This window comes from Stigmatopora argus, chromosome 1, assembly GCF_051989625.1.
Source record: "Stigmatopora argus isolate UIUO_Sarg chromosome 1, RoL_Sarg_1.0, whole genome shotgun sequence".
NCBI classification, from domain to species: Eukaryota; Metazoa; Chordata; class Actinopteri; order Syngnathiformes; family Syngnathidae; genus Stigmatopora; species Stigmatopora argus.
In genome coordinates, this window is record NC_135387.1 from 18,614,820 (window position 1) to 18,629,063 (window position 14,244).

The following is a 14,244-nucleotide window of genomic DNA, read 5'->3' on the forward strand; positions in this document are numbered from 1 at the left end:
GGCCTTTAAGTGGCGTAATGCACAAGTCGTAAAATTTCTCACTTGCCGAAGAAGAAGCTGAGCGGAAATTTAACGCAAGCCAAAAGCGCGCCTCGGAATATGATTTCATTCCGTCTGAAAGTTAAACAGGTAAGCAAAGTGCTTTCATTGGTATTCTACGAGCTGAAGCCTTTTAAGTAGCATTTATGCGATGCAACTTGTAGTGCAAATGACCGACTTAAAAGGCGTAACGCGAATTTTCCAGGTCACGTGACTATTCAAAGCTACCGCTCGTCCGAAACCAGATAAATCAAGAGTTTGAAAGAAAGCAAGAAAATACTTTATTTCGTGAGCGTCCCGAAATGCCAAGCTGCTGTCAAGATACACAGTGACGGTGACATTTTCGTGGTGTAGTCCACAGCTTGCCAAACTTTTTCGAACCGCGATCCGCTTAAGTCATTGGTTGCCATGATGGCGATAGATGCCTAATTCGTTTGGACTTGGGAAGATCAGCAGTGACTCACCGCTCGATTGCAACCAGTCCCTCCCAATTCCTTTGGTTTGGACGTCTGTCAATGGCAGTGAATGAGCCAAAGTTGCTTAAAAAATCCTTTAAACAATCACTCTTCCATCGCCTTAATAAAACACACCATATGTATTGGAATGCAGCAAAAATCTATGATGGTAATGCTTATGAGTGCATTAAATAAGTCTTGAAACAGAACTAACCAACATGAATTCCACACACTCAAAAGCTACTGCCAATTAATAAAAATTAAGTGGTGCCTGACCTGGGCAATGGCATATTTGATTATTTTAAAATGATGGATGCATGGCTTTACCTTGTTCTTTCCTACCCATTTGGTGTTATCCAATCAAAGCACACTTGATCATAAGGGATAAAATAGGAGCCTCTGGGTCTTTAAATCATCATTAGCAATGGTATAATTGTGACATGATAGTTGGATCATGGGATAATGGTCAGGAGATCAGGCTGTGCAAAAAGTTTTGTTACGCTCCGATGTTCATAATCTGTATCAGCACCCGATATCTCTAGATTTTTTTTAAAATAAAATATTGGACAGTCGAACCCAGTATTCATTCATGTCTGTTTTCAGCATCGTTACACTTTTTGGCTTTTGTGAATGAAACCACGAGGCAAATCCTCCTTGTGTGGGACTTCTGTCTAAGAAAAAAATGATAATAAAAGAGCATGTATTGTCAACAGGCCCACAACGATATATTCCCGTATCTGTTTTTTTTAGTACACCATTAGGTATCAAACCATGTCGGCAAAACACGTAAAAGAATCGAATTGGTAGTCCAAAAATCTGTAGCGGGACATTAGAGAGCCTGAAATATGTTGCACACTATCTGGCTCCATGAGCTGCTACAGTGGACAATATATTCCAAAATTAGGAAAATAAGAACACATCTTCACAAACCAGAATATTTTATTGCAGGATGTGGGCGGAGTCTCAGCCAGGACCATCAAGAGGCACATCATGCGGACAAGGTTACTGCTCCTTCTGCCGAGTCCACTACAGGGACCTAGATCAGGTGAAGAGATCTCTTGTCATTTGGGCAATTTTCCCATTCCATTTTACAATCTGGCTCGAACAAAACATTCTACACAGTTGCAAGGAAAAGTGCCCAAACAGTCGTATGTGACAATATCATTTAAGAGAAATGTTTAACGTCTTCAGACTTTTATGATTACTCATTTGTTATTATTGTAGCACCTGTCAAGTCTTAGACACTTGGATTGTGTTCAAGCGTCAACCGTCAAGGGCTCCAACAGTTGTTCCTTTGCTGATAGCAGTCAAGCCAAAGGAACTCTGTTGGAGAGATTCCTACAAGACGTTCTATTGCATCATCCGGACTGCTACAATGACCCAAGGTAATGAGTTCTAAAAACAAGGTATCTTCAGGTTGTTAAGAGGTTTTTTTAAAATTAGTTTTCCAAAACATTTCTTTTTTGGAGGATGTTTAAGTAATTCAAGGTTTGCATGTTTGGGTTCCTAGACCATCTCATGCAGACCTCCCATCTATCTCCACTCCTCTTTTGCCAAGAGAGGAACTGGATCAAGGCTGTTCCTCTGGCATCGACAACTTATCCCTGAGGACACGCGAGCATCTTCCCAGTTCAAACAATGCGTCCACCAAGCAAGGCGACGATCCAGGCCCCCGTAAACAGTTAGAAAACAGACTATCAGAAGGGCCAAGTAAACAAGCAAACAAGCCGGTGGAAGCAGGAACCTTTGACTTCGGACGCAAAATTCCGAAGACACATGAAGCCACCCCGCACGTAAGCCGAAAGGCACACAGGAAAACGGATAGGAGGAAAATAAACTTGTCTCGGACCTCCCCGGAGAATCCACATCCGAGTGCTTGCCCCCTCCCTCTCTCTGCGCCACAGCCTTGGCAAAGCTGGCAAAGGGAGCGGCGGGCAGCTTTTAAAGAGGAGATCTTCTCAGCGCCACATAGAGATCTTGTGGACCAAACCATTGAGGAGGTTAGTCAAAATGTTTTTGAGTGCACTTCCACAGGATAGAAGAGTGGGTAAAACAGGGTCACCGGGAAATTAACCAACAACGTCGGCCTCAGTTCCTTGGGTTGAGGGTTCCATCCCAGTTGGGTCCTCACTCTGTGGAGTTTGCATGTTCTCCCTGGATTTGCGTTGGTTTTCTCTGGGTACTCTACTTTCAAACCACATTCCAAAAACATGCAGGGTAGGCTAATTGATCACTCTAAATTGCCCCTGAAGGAATGAATGCTTGTCCATCTCCTTGTGCTTCACTTCAATTCAACAAGATGTCACAAGATGGCACCAGAGCAATACTTTGATTCAAATCTTGGCCTTGGGCTGAGTACAAGGTTAGGGGCGACGTTCTGTGAAAAACATCATGGGGATGCAAGAGTTGACAATACAAAAGCCCCTTGAAAGATGATTTGACTTCCTTCTGTGAGCCGCCCTCCGCAGAATCTCGATTCTAATCATCTTTTCTCACTTAAATAAATGAGAGTAATTTCGCCCCCTCCAAATATTAGACAAAAATTGTTGTCATATTTTATTGGAAAATACTCTTTTAACACTCCAAAACCACCTAAAATGTTTGAGTTGAGCTTTTAATATTCTTCAGTGAACTGTTAGAGCATTTTGAGCATTTTGTAGAAATGCATGCGCTATAAAAGGTTGACATTCATTTAATTCCCATGAAGAAAGTCCAATTTTCAATACTCTGGAATATTTAGAACCCAAATTGCTGAAGGAGGGCAACATTCTGATTTGCTTAATGACTGGTGCACTTTATATAATACACTACGATGCTTTTCTTTTTCTCTTGAACTTCTTATAAATATTGTACGTGCTCGTGTTTGTGTCGGCCTCCAGGTAATCCGAAAATGTTGTCATGGCGACACATTCACTTCCTCTCCACTCGAAGAGACAGGCAGCTTTCACTTCAGTCTAAATAACTCCCTTCAAAGTGACTGGGACTCACCTGGGCAGGTAAATAGAAAATGGAACTGTTAACTGGGTGCAAATCCATTTTACAGCATATGTTTGCACAATGCGTAAGATTTGAAGAATGTGTTCCCAGCTAGACTCCTGCATCCCACCAGTCCAGACGCAGCTGAGGGATTTCAGCCACCTGACTGATGTTCAAGTGGATCTGACGGACCAAGTGTACTCGCACCAGCTGGAATCTGCTCTCCACAGTAAGCAGCAGGCTCAAAAGGCTTACTGGGTTGTGCCAAAGAATTGTCCAGAGTCCTTCAGAGGAAAGACGTGGTCCCAGATTGAAGAGGAAGACGAAAAGAGGGTTGATGATCTAGTCCGACAGTTCAGACAAGGTCGTTTTGTCTGCTACTTTGACACCGAATCTTTCTCCAGGTCGTGTAACCTTTTTTTGAAATACCTTATTTTCCATCTGTGTGGAGTTTGCATGTTCTCCCCGGGCCTGCGTGGGTTTCCTCCGGGTACTCCGGTTTCCTCCCACATTCCAAAGACATGCATGGTAGGCTGATTGGACACTCTAAATTGCCCCTAGGTATGGGTGTCAGTGTGCACGGTTGTCCTTTGTCTCCTTGTGCCCTGCAATCGGCTGGCCACCGATTCAGGGTGTCCCCCGCCTCTAAGCTGGAGTCAGCTGGGATAGGCTCCAGCACCCCCGCGATCCTAATGAGGATAAAGCAGTTCATAAAATGATATGAGATTTTATACAATAAGATTACATATGGATTGTTTACTCGCTAAACATTTTGATCTTGCAATTACCAATTAGATATAGCATCAAGAGCAAAAATGGAAATGAAGCTGGTCACACAGCGGAAGAGTCGGACATTGGTGTTTTCCCTTTACTGGACCACCACGACGAGGCAGAAGTCCCAAGAAGGCGAGACTTCAGGATGGCATCCAGGTGTCAGGTGAGTGAGAGAGAGAGAGAGGTATCTACTTCGCTACCCTACTTCGCGATTTTTCGATTATCGCGGCCATGTCTTATTTGAGGGATTACTGTAAAGTATTGCTTACTGAAATTATACAGTTTTTTCCCCAGGTGGTCAAAGTGAGTCACGCAACTCAGACTGTCCGCTTGGTCGTCCCGACTGTCTGTCAATCAGCCGCAGATGTCACGGCCACCAGCGACCCTCCAGTCGCTGGTGACGAAGTGTCAAAGACACCTGAGGCGCGGTGGTCGCGCCTCCCGCCCTCATATTCCCCCATCATCACACCACTGCAGTCCAGCACCTCTTTGGTCTACCTTCTCTGCTCACCTACCTTTCCTCCTACCACTAACACATCAACCGCAAGCCCCACGCCCAAACGCAGCAGAAAAAAGCAACGTCCGCCTGACTTTCACAGGCTAAAGGTAAAATACAAACAATTTCCCGTGCGCTTCTATGACCCACGCAGCAATCGCATAATAAAGAACCCACCAAAAGGCTTCAAGGTTTGCAAAAGCGCCACCTCTTCTAACCCTTTACCATCATGTGTACGCCAATTGTTTCGAAGCCTGAGTCCAGACCTGAACACTGAGAGGTGGTCCGGGGAGGGCGGTTCTGATTCTCCCCAGGTCAAAAGCCAGAGGCTGAAAAACACTCCCAGCTTAGCCTCTGCGCAGACTCAAAAACAAGAACGCTCTCGTCTGATGCGCCGAACCAGGACAGGGCAGGCAAGAATAGGTGGCGGAAATGGGCGTAAGACCCCAAAGAAGACCATTAGAGTTCAGACAACAACTCCGCCACCAAGGAGAGGTGGACTTCGTCAAAGGCACCCCGTACCCGTATCCCCTTCAAAGCCAGTTCTCCGGCGAAACAGGTCTCAGAGAAGACGGGCCTGTGAAAAGACTCCAAAATAGGACATTTGTCACAACCCCAACACAATTTGAAAATAAAAATGAAAAATGTTTTTGGGCCACTCAATTATTTGACACAACAGCATTTTGTCAACACAAGAAAGGCCTCAGAGTTTAATAGAAAAAAATGTAAACCAGAGGACTTTTTAAAGTACATTTCTTTATTCATGGAAGGATAGATAGAAATATAGAAGGAATATCTTTGACACTGCTGATGTCAGACAATGGATATGCACATAAATATTTAAACCATTATGACACAAAATTATACTGTTGCATAAATCCCACTTTCTCTCGGGACTTGTCTCACAGCATCCACAAGGTAAAGTAAAGAGTCTCCAATCTGTTCAGCAGCATCAATAAGAGGCAACTCCTCGTTGCCACCTATAGTAGTTGAAAAAAATAAAAACATCTTGTCACGCAATGTGGTGCTATATTACAGTCTTGTATTAATTTGACTATAATACTTTGTCACTCAACATCAATAGAATATTCACATATCTGACAGCTTCCCTTTTGACTTTTATGACAGTTCCTTGTGAAAATGTATTGTTTATACTCAGTTTTACCTGTTTGTGTATCCTTCCTAATGTGTGTAGCTAAGACAGACAGCAGTTGTTCCATAGTCTGCTGTAGCAATTCTTGTGGACTATTAGTTCCATGATTCTGTTCATCAGCCATACATATGTCCACCTCCTCTTGCTGCATTGCTGGAAGGCCCTTAGCTGCACAGTCTACTATGTCATAGCAGATGTCCTGTGACCAATCGACGTCCTGGTCAATTGTTGGGGGCGGAGTTTGCTCACTCTCGCTCCACTCGGCATCTGTCATTGACACAAGTTCTTCTTCAATCTTTAGATTTTCATCCGTGCATGTCTCCACGTCAGAAATTGGTGTCACATTTTCTTTTTTCGTATTTTCCTCGTTTTCTATCTCATTCAGGTGTTGCGTCTTTTCATTGGCACGTTGGCGGAACTCCAGCTTGTTCAGGGTCTGAATAATGGCAATGTATCATGGTTAAGTTGGCAGGAGCAAAGTTTGAGGACTCCACTTGGTATTCATAAGACTCAAACTGACTGACTATACTATTTTTTGTTTTATGCCATATCCACTGAGCAATTTGTCATTGACCTGTTTGTTTGATGTAGTATCTCTGCTTCAACAACAACCAACTAAAATCATCAAATTATTGGGCTTCTTGAGCTATGACTGTGGCTTGTACCTGAGTGAGAGTCGCCTGCAGAGTCAAATTGTGTTCTCTGACCGTTTCCATGGTAACCTCCATCTCTGCACACCGTTCATTAAGCTTTCCCTGTTCTGACTGCAAAGTGAGACGCCATACCTCCAGTTGATCTTCCAGTTGCCTTTATTAAAGAACCAATTGACAATCACGATACAAACATCTCTGGCCTTCTAATTGGAATTTTAATATTGGGTTTATTTTCCTGACCTTTTTTCTCTTTGAAGGTCCCTGACTTCAGCAACCAAAGTGGACACCTTCAACTTCAAACACAAAACAACATCAACACACATTAACCCTTCCGCGACCCTTGTGAGGTTAAGCGGTTCAGAAAACCTTTTTGTTTCAGCTGAAAAACCTCTACATTTTGACACACCGTGCATTAAGACGATAATTGTTGAGGTATTCAGTACTAACCTGTTCCACCAGCGTCTCATCAGTCTGTAGGGATTTTGATGACGAGGGCTTAAGTTGCATGGAGGAGTCATAGGAAACGCATTCGGTAGGGTTGGTACTCCCACCTTTGCGATTGGTCTTCAAACGTGCACTGCTGAGAAAGGAGTTTGTATCTGGATTTTATTTTAAATATCCATTTTCAATGCTCTCAAGATGGGATCAACTCAAGTTCACCCATGACAGTGATGGCAACTGTTACAAAAATGGTGGATAGATAATAGTGAAACCCGTCTAACCTCTGACTATCTTTTGCCTCCTCCCTTGATAGACCCTTACGACTTTCTCCTTTCTGAGTATGTCGTCGTGGTAACAGGGAATGACGAGCACTCTGGAAAAATGAGGAGAAAGACTCCCGCCAGGTGGGCTGAGGGGGAGAGGTTAGTATTGCCTTAACTCACCAACTTTTTGTCTAACCTTACGTATCATGCGCACGTCCCTGTCTCTCAACTTGTTGTTTCTTACCGGTGTACAGAACTCAATAACCGGGTGGTGACTCTTGTGTTTGCGTGTGCGTTGCTCCGATAGGAAGCAACTCTGACACACATGGACCTTCAGACACTTCACACAGCGATACCTGAGCACACTCACACACACCAGGTCATCAATTCACAATGAGTTGCTGTTGCACACTGACTAAACTGACAAATTATGAATCATCGGGCCAGACGTGGGGGACACCCTGAATTGGTTGCCAGCCAATCGCAAGGCACAAGGAGACAAACAACCATTCACGCTCACACTCATACTTAAGGGCAATTTAGAGTGTCCAATCAGTCTACCATGCATGTCTTTGGAATTTGGGAGGAAACTGGAGTACCCGGAGAAAACCCACACAGGCCCGGGGAGAACATGCAAACTTCACACTGGTGGACCGACCTGGATTTGAACCCAGGTCCCCGACTGTGAGGCCGACGCGATAACCACTCAACCCGAATCCGAAACAATCATTTCAAATGTATTTTAGGTAATCACTCTTCAAGATTCATGACAGATGATTTGATTCCAAATACTAATGCAATGCTACCATCAAACCATGCTAACGTTCCAGTGTCTCCTCTCTGACATACAGTTTTTTCAGTGAATATCAGAGAATAGGTTTCAATGACATGTTGTAATTCAATTTATAAATAGGCAATACATTACTGTTCTCACCTAAGTCCATTTATGGGAAATGTCTTGCAGATATGACAGCGGACAGCGTGAACAACCTTCTGACTTACGACCAGACGATGCATCACGCGTAGCCATAGCAACGGACGAGGCTCGCTCTGCAACCATGATGTCACATGTTCCCTGCTTACGGTGGAGGTAAGCACCTGTGAATATTTTCTGCAATATGTACCATGGCCACACCCCAAAACATTTGCCTTCCACCACAGTGTTGTTTTACTGCAAACGAAAAGCAACTTAATAAAAGTAAATGCCAAAATTTATTTTTTACGGACCAAATCTGTGGCCCATTCCACTTGAGCTTTTTTTTTTTTTTAAATGTAATACGTATAAACAACACACGAACTGATGTCAGATTTAAAAAAAAAACTCCAACACGATAACTGTACGTAATAGTTTTCTCACCCCACGAAAACAAGACTTGACTGCGTCTTCAACGTCACCAAACACCTCGGTCTCTTGGATGACTGCAGGAACCTGAACATTCCTTACAAGACTCAGACAAAAAGGCTATGAAAGGACAAAAAAAATTACGCTTTACCTGGCTGACATCCTCCAATAGAGATCTGAGAGAAGCCCTAGTGATGGAACCAGAAGAACTTGCCACTGCACACACTAGGGCTGAGACAAAGTGACCCATTTTAGCAAATGCACTTCATAAAAAGGATGTAAAAATGTTTTTTTTTCTCACCTCCATATTTAAGCAGCAGATTTTCAGATGATAAACACGTAAGAGCAATATAGAGGGAAACCACCCTTATTTGACCCAACTGATCCCTGAAAAACACAAACTCAATGCTAAACCAAAAAAAATCAATACACTCCCCCAAACACTTCCACAATCGTTGGCTTTTTTGCAAGAACTGATGTTCTATGTTGTGAAAAGTGACTTCATTTTTGGACACCCTCCAAAATCAATTTGTTAAAGAGTTTTCACCTATCAAACATCCTGAATATAAGACTGGACAATTTCTCGGACGTCTCCAGAGTGAAATTATCTGGCCATTCTGGACATGCTATCCTGAACATCTTGTCCAAGCGCCCAGTCACTTGGTCCTCACTTAGTACGGAATCCTGCTGTTTCTTGGCTCTGCGCCCCAGCTCAAGGGCGGCCTCAATGTGGTGAACTAACACAATGTCCACTGGAAGCACAATGAAGAATGCACTTCTTAAATCAACAGTTGGCTTAGATTCAGCAGGCATTTGGCAAGCATCAAACCAAGGAGTATAAAAGAACAGATTGAACACACTGACTGCGATAGATGCTCTGTAGACTTTCCAGCTTCATGGCCACCCTGTAGGCAGGAGGGCGAATTTTGTTGAAGTCCTCCAGGCCTAAAACTTGAAACCGGAAATTCACAATGTGTAACGAAAGATGTTCAGGATGAACAAAATAAGGAAATCAAATCACTACTATAGTATTCGCTGTTCAAAATAGTCAAATTGTATGGGAACATTACTAAAAAGGATCAAGAAATAAAAATAACTTACTCAGACTAGCATCCATAATAGGCGGCTCTACCGATAAATGACAAAACAATGTCACATTAAGCCAGGATAATGTTTCTATTTGTCAGAAAAGCACACCGCGTTGTGTTACAATTACAGCAACATCATAACAATTATGATTGATTCATCCGTAGATTAATAGTAATGATAGTTAATTACCTTTCAAGTCCAAAATAGGTGCCTTTATAGTTAAAAAAATGTTTCTTACAATGTCTTCAATGTTTGAGCAGGAACTCACCTGCAGCCTTCTTGGCTTTGTGCTGAAGCTGTTGAATAATGAATGGAATTCTGGTTTCATTTGTCATCACAGCTACTGCTCACCTGTTGTGCAGGTGGACCAATGGGCAGCCGGGAAAGGCTCTGTCATCATTGGAGGGTACTATATGTGGGTATCTAAATCAGGTTTGTAGCCCAAGCAAACAATCTGTGTCACTCTGTAGCATCATTGTTTGTGTTGGCGCTGCTGACCGTTGTCTCGGGTCACACTGACCATTTGTCTCTTCTTCTGTGCTTTCTTTGTCTCGTGGCACCATGACACACACCAACTTTTCTTCTCCATAGATCAATGACCTTGTTACAAGGTCAGCATGGTGCCACTCTGATCCCGACTCCGGCTCCATGTTCTTTAACTCGGTAGCACGGCAACTAGGCTACGTTTATCAATATGCGGGGGAATGCCAAAGGGCTTCAGCTGTCTTGCACCTTCACACTTGTTAACAGATGTGCTAAGGACAGGGATGGTGGTGCTAGGAAGGGGCCACTGTTGTTGTTGTTGTTGTGTCCATTCTGCTACAAGCTTAAATAAAATGTTTCAGTTTTCTTGATTATTTTGGTTCTGTGCAGCATGATGAAGAAGAATTTTTCAATGGAGAAAGAGAATAAAAACTAATTAGAGACAAATTTACAGACAAAACTGACAAATTGATAATACAAAGTTTGTTCACCAATGAATATCTGCTGACTTTTGTTTTTTCAACCAATCCAAGCCGCACTCACAAGCTCCTCCCAGCAGGTCGGCTATGACCGCCTAATTTTTCAGCCACTTACACTTTGGGTCAGTTAGCGAATGACTTGGCATCGTTCAAGTTCGGCTTTTGGGTGAGGACTTTACATATGAACATACAATATTTACAGTAGAAAATGTGTCAATATTTTTTTATGTCTTTTTTTTACAGAAAGGATTAGCAAAGATAAAATACTGGAATATTATCTGTATGTATAGTACTACATAATGTATTTGTCATTCCAGAATTTGAGCTGAGGTGAACATGAAGTTCTCTGTTAGCATCTTTCTGCTAAGCTGCTTCACTCTGCTGAGACTTGGTATGTTACATCTTCCGTTTTTTGATTGTATCGATGCATTTTTAAATTATACCGTTTAGTGATGAGTGATGGGTTGCAAAAAAAAAACACCTCCAGGTACAAAAATACTCCTATTTTTGCATTGTATGTATTGTTTTTTTTTTTCTGATCACTCATGCTGTAAAATGTTTGATAATTATGTTTCAGGCTCAGCAATTCGCTGTTACAGCTGTAAAGATTACACAGCCAGTTGCTCCAAACAACGAGACTGTAGCTATGACGACGCCTGTCTGACGCTCACTGAAAGAGGTGCTGTTCTTATGACAATTTTAAAAATTATTTTCATGTTGCATTTGCTCTTGAGTGTAGATTTTCATTAGCAGCCATTGTGTTTTATTGCCAATTCCGATTTCCCAGCAGCTGATACCTGTTGTTGCACATAAATTCCTCTGGTGTTCTGCCATGACACTTTTGCTTTCAAATGTTGGCACCCAAATTGTATAATTACTTGATTTTTAGGACTCCATGTTAAAAAAAAGTGCGAACAATCATTGCTTTTGTTGACGCAGTAACAAGCAGACAAACAAAAATTGCTTGGTAAAAGTCGACTTCTGACTCTTTTACTTCAGTAAAAGTACAGACTCGAGTAACTATTTTTTACTGTCAAATGAGACATCTGGGAACAAAGTTTTTTTTTGTCTAAACCTGTATTATGATCATATTGCACTAAGAACCCCCCAAAAATTTAATAAACTATCAACAGGTGCTTTGTTAAGAAAGGTGAACCTACAAGTCAAATATCTGTTTTTTATTATATTAGCTGGTTGGTTTTAAGAAACTTAAAAACGCAATGAACCGTTCTTTTGCTTCTATTCTTTTGATCATGGAAGGTGAATATCCTGCCTCTCTATAATATTCATGTTTTCATTGATGCTCGCAAGTTACATTTCTCCATATTGCTGTTTCCCTATTTTTTCCGCCCTAAAAGTACATTGATCTAGAAGCAAGGTGATTTCGACAAAGTAAGATTTAAAAGCAAATGTTAGCAAATGTCCTGGTAATTCTTCAAGACTAAATAGAATATAATTTTGTTTAATAATGTACCGTTTGATGAGAGTTTCCCCCGGTTCTTTGGGAAATGTTATTTTTGTTTTTATTTTTTAGGTGGGATGACCTTCCGCCAGTGCCTCAAGTATTCAGACTGCGAGTACAGCCGACTGGGACAGATGTTTCCACAGGTAAAACACTAAGTTATTGGAGTAAAAAGCACATTTTCTGAAAGAATTGATCTTTTTCTTCCTAGGTCTCCAGTTTTACGTTCAAGTGCTGCAACTCCGATTTGTGTAACTCCGCCCATTCTGCAGTAGCGAGCTCCCTGATTGGTGTTCTAGCATCAGTTGCCGCCACGTGGTGGGTGACCCACTAAAACCACCTATTTGATGACTGATCCCAGCTTCTGCCATTGGTGCCAACGCGGAGCTGGTTATTGGTCGGACAGGTGACTTTGTGGCGTAAAATCTCACGGATATTTGCAGAATTTTAATATGGTCCCAATTAGTATATTTTATATAAAGCTGTGTCATTAATGTTAAACACTGACCCAAAAAAATAGCATGTCAGGATTTGTTTCACGGACGTACTGTCGATTAGTAACATACCACTAGTGAATTTACATGAATACAGGACGGAGAGTAGGCACTTTAACTTTGAACGCACACACGCACATATATATATCTATGTATATATGTAACTACATCAAAATCACCGTGCGATATGGTTTTTAGGTCATAGAAAGATAAGAAACCAAATTGCTTTTCCTTTGTGTAAACAGACTGATTTTTGAAAGAACAGCTTGATTTTTCTTTTTAGGAAAGTGCAGCTTTAATAATTTCCTTTTAAGGAAGTGATGCATAAAAGTGTAACAGTTTATTATATTGTCAAATATATAATGCTGGCTTATTAGGCTGTTTAATGCCGCAGGAAGTTGCGTTTGTACTGCGTTACCATTTGAGCCAGAAGCTGAGCTGTGCTACGTTTGTTCATACTGTGCAACTATTGTCCTGTCTCAATTTTTACCTAATATGTTTTATGTGGGAATAATTGCTTGAACATGTTTCATCAATGACCTTCATTTGGTTATCAATTTGAGGCTAGTTTTGAAAAATTAAGACACATTTTCAATTTAGCTTACGTTTGACACCTGTTCTTAAATGTTTACTGTTGGAATGTTGTAATTTTCCTTCATAACTAAGGTGAACAAAATAAATCTGCAGCAGTATATAGAAATCATTTGTCACCCTACTTGAATTCTAAAAAAAAAAAAAATGCACAACTTGATACAAAGCCACTCGTGTGTTTTCTCCCCCTACTGGGAAACTTGGTATAATCATATTGTTGAAGCATCTACTTATGACAAAATACAAATCAATTGGGGCGACAGCAAACTGATTTATTATTTCTGGCGCGAATCTGGATTAAAGGCATAACTGGATTCGCAAATCTGGATTTAAATCTTAAAGAACAAGTGTGGGTTGAAATACCAGGGTTTTGGATCAAATCTGGGTTTCATCCCATCCACCAGGATTAATCCTGGTGCATTATGTTAGTCATTTTCTGTACTTTTGGAAAAAAAAAAAGATTTTCTCATTCTCATGATGAAGCTAACCTTTAAAATTCTAATTGCAATTGAACAAAAATAAATACTGTTGGGTTCTCCAATCAAATGCATTGACTTAGGGAGGACAAGAAATATACCTTCCAAACATACAGTGTTCAATTGAAAATACAAAAGCACAGTGACCCTCTCTGTTGCTGCTGATGTCGTTTTCGCGACGCTTAGCCAGTCAACTAACAGCGCGTCGCCGCTAAGCTTTGCATCACATGGGGTGTGCCGCGGGAAAAGTTGATGGACTAAAGCAGTCAGCTGTGGGGCGAGGCACGATTGGCGCATTCAAACTAGTGTGCCAGTAGGTTGCCTTAGTCGCCCATGTCACATATCAATGGTAACAGTCAGTACTCTCACGCTGCTCTTATTTTAGGTCAAAGTATGGATAGAAATGTAAAATAATGATTCATTAATTCATTTTCTGAACCACTTATCTGCCCAAAGGGGGTGCTGGAGCCTAGCCCTGCTAACTACACCACCGGGCAGGTGTCACCCTGAATCTATGGCCAGCCAATTGCAGGGCAGAAGGAGACGGACAACCATTCATGCTTACACTTATAGCTAGG

General features: G+C 41.7%; 3 protein-coding genes across 4 annotated transcripts; 2 read left to right on the forward strand and 1 right to left on the reverse strand.

Annotated features, from left to right (window-relative positions):
* Nucleotides 1-3: 3 nt before the first annotated feature.
* On the forward strand, nt 4-10,597 carry zdbf2 (zinc finger, DBF-type containing 2). Of its 2 annotated transcripts, XM_077606274.1 has the most exons (11): nt 4-129; nt 1,443-1,539; nt 1,719-1,879; nt 2,005-2,494; nt 3,374-3,490; nt 3,582-3,874; nt 4,266-4,407; nt 4,539-4,850; nt 7,301-7,409; nt 8,215-8,340; nt 10,022-10,597. In XM_077606274.1, exons 2-9 carry the CDS (start codon nt 1,444-1,446, stop codon nt 7,340-7,342), a joined length of 1,653 nt encoding a protein of 550 aa, XP_077462400.1. In that variant the 5' UTR covers nt 4-129; nt 1,443; the 3' UTR covers nt 7,343-7,409; nt 8,215-8,340; nt 10,022-10,597. The 2 variants fall into 2 exon arrangements, with proteins under 2 accessions (XP_077462400.1, XP_077462395.1); XM_077606269.1 differs by lacking the exons at nt 7,301-7,409; nt 8,215-8,340; nt 10,022-10,597 and having other exon boundaries at nt 4,539-5,389.
* Nucleotides 5,477-10,165, reverse strand: dytn (dystrotelin). Its single transcript, XM_077606293.1, has 15 exons — nt 9,950-10,165; nt 9,694-9,720; nt 9,457-9,543; nt 9,140-9,344; nt 8,894-8,979; nt 8,744-8,823; nt 8,608-8,679; nt 8,185-8,348; nt 7,495-7,606; nt 7,269-7,396; nt 6,994-7,126; nt 6,787-6,839; nt 6,559-6,700; nt 5,906-6,329; nt 5,477-5,720 (listed from the first exon to the last, which is right to left on the reverse strand). Exons 1-15 carry the CDS (start codon nt 10,014-10,016, stop codon nt 5,602-5,604), a joined length of 1,899 nt encoding a protein of 632 aa, XP_077462419.1. The 5' UTR covers nt 10,017-10,165; the 3' UTR covers nt 5,477-5,601.
* A 148-nt stretch (nt 10,598-10,745) lies between the features above and the next one.
* On the forward strand, nt 10,746-13,308 carry LOC144078082 (CD59 glycoprotein-like). Its single transcript, XM_077606283.1, has 5 exons — nt 10,746-10,809; nt 10,961-11,034; nt 11,221-11,322; nt 12,178-12,251; nt 12,317-13,308. The coding sequence occupies exons 2-5, from the start codon at nt 10,980-10,982 to the stop codon at nt 12,437-12,439; spliced, it is 354 nt and encodes a 117-aa protein (XP_077462409.1). The 5' UTR covers nt 10,746-10,809; nt 10,961-10,979; the 3' UTR covers nt 12,440-13,308.
* Nucleotides 13,309-14,244: the final 936 nt, after the last annotated feature.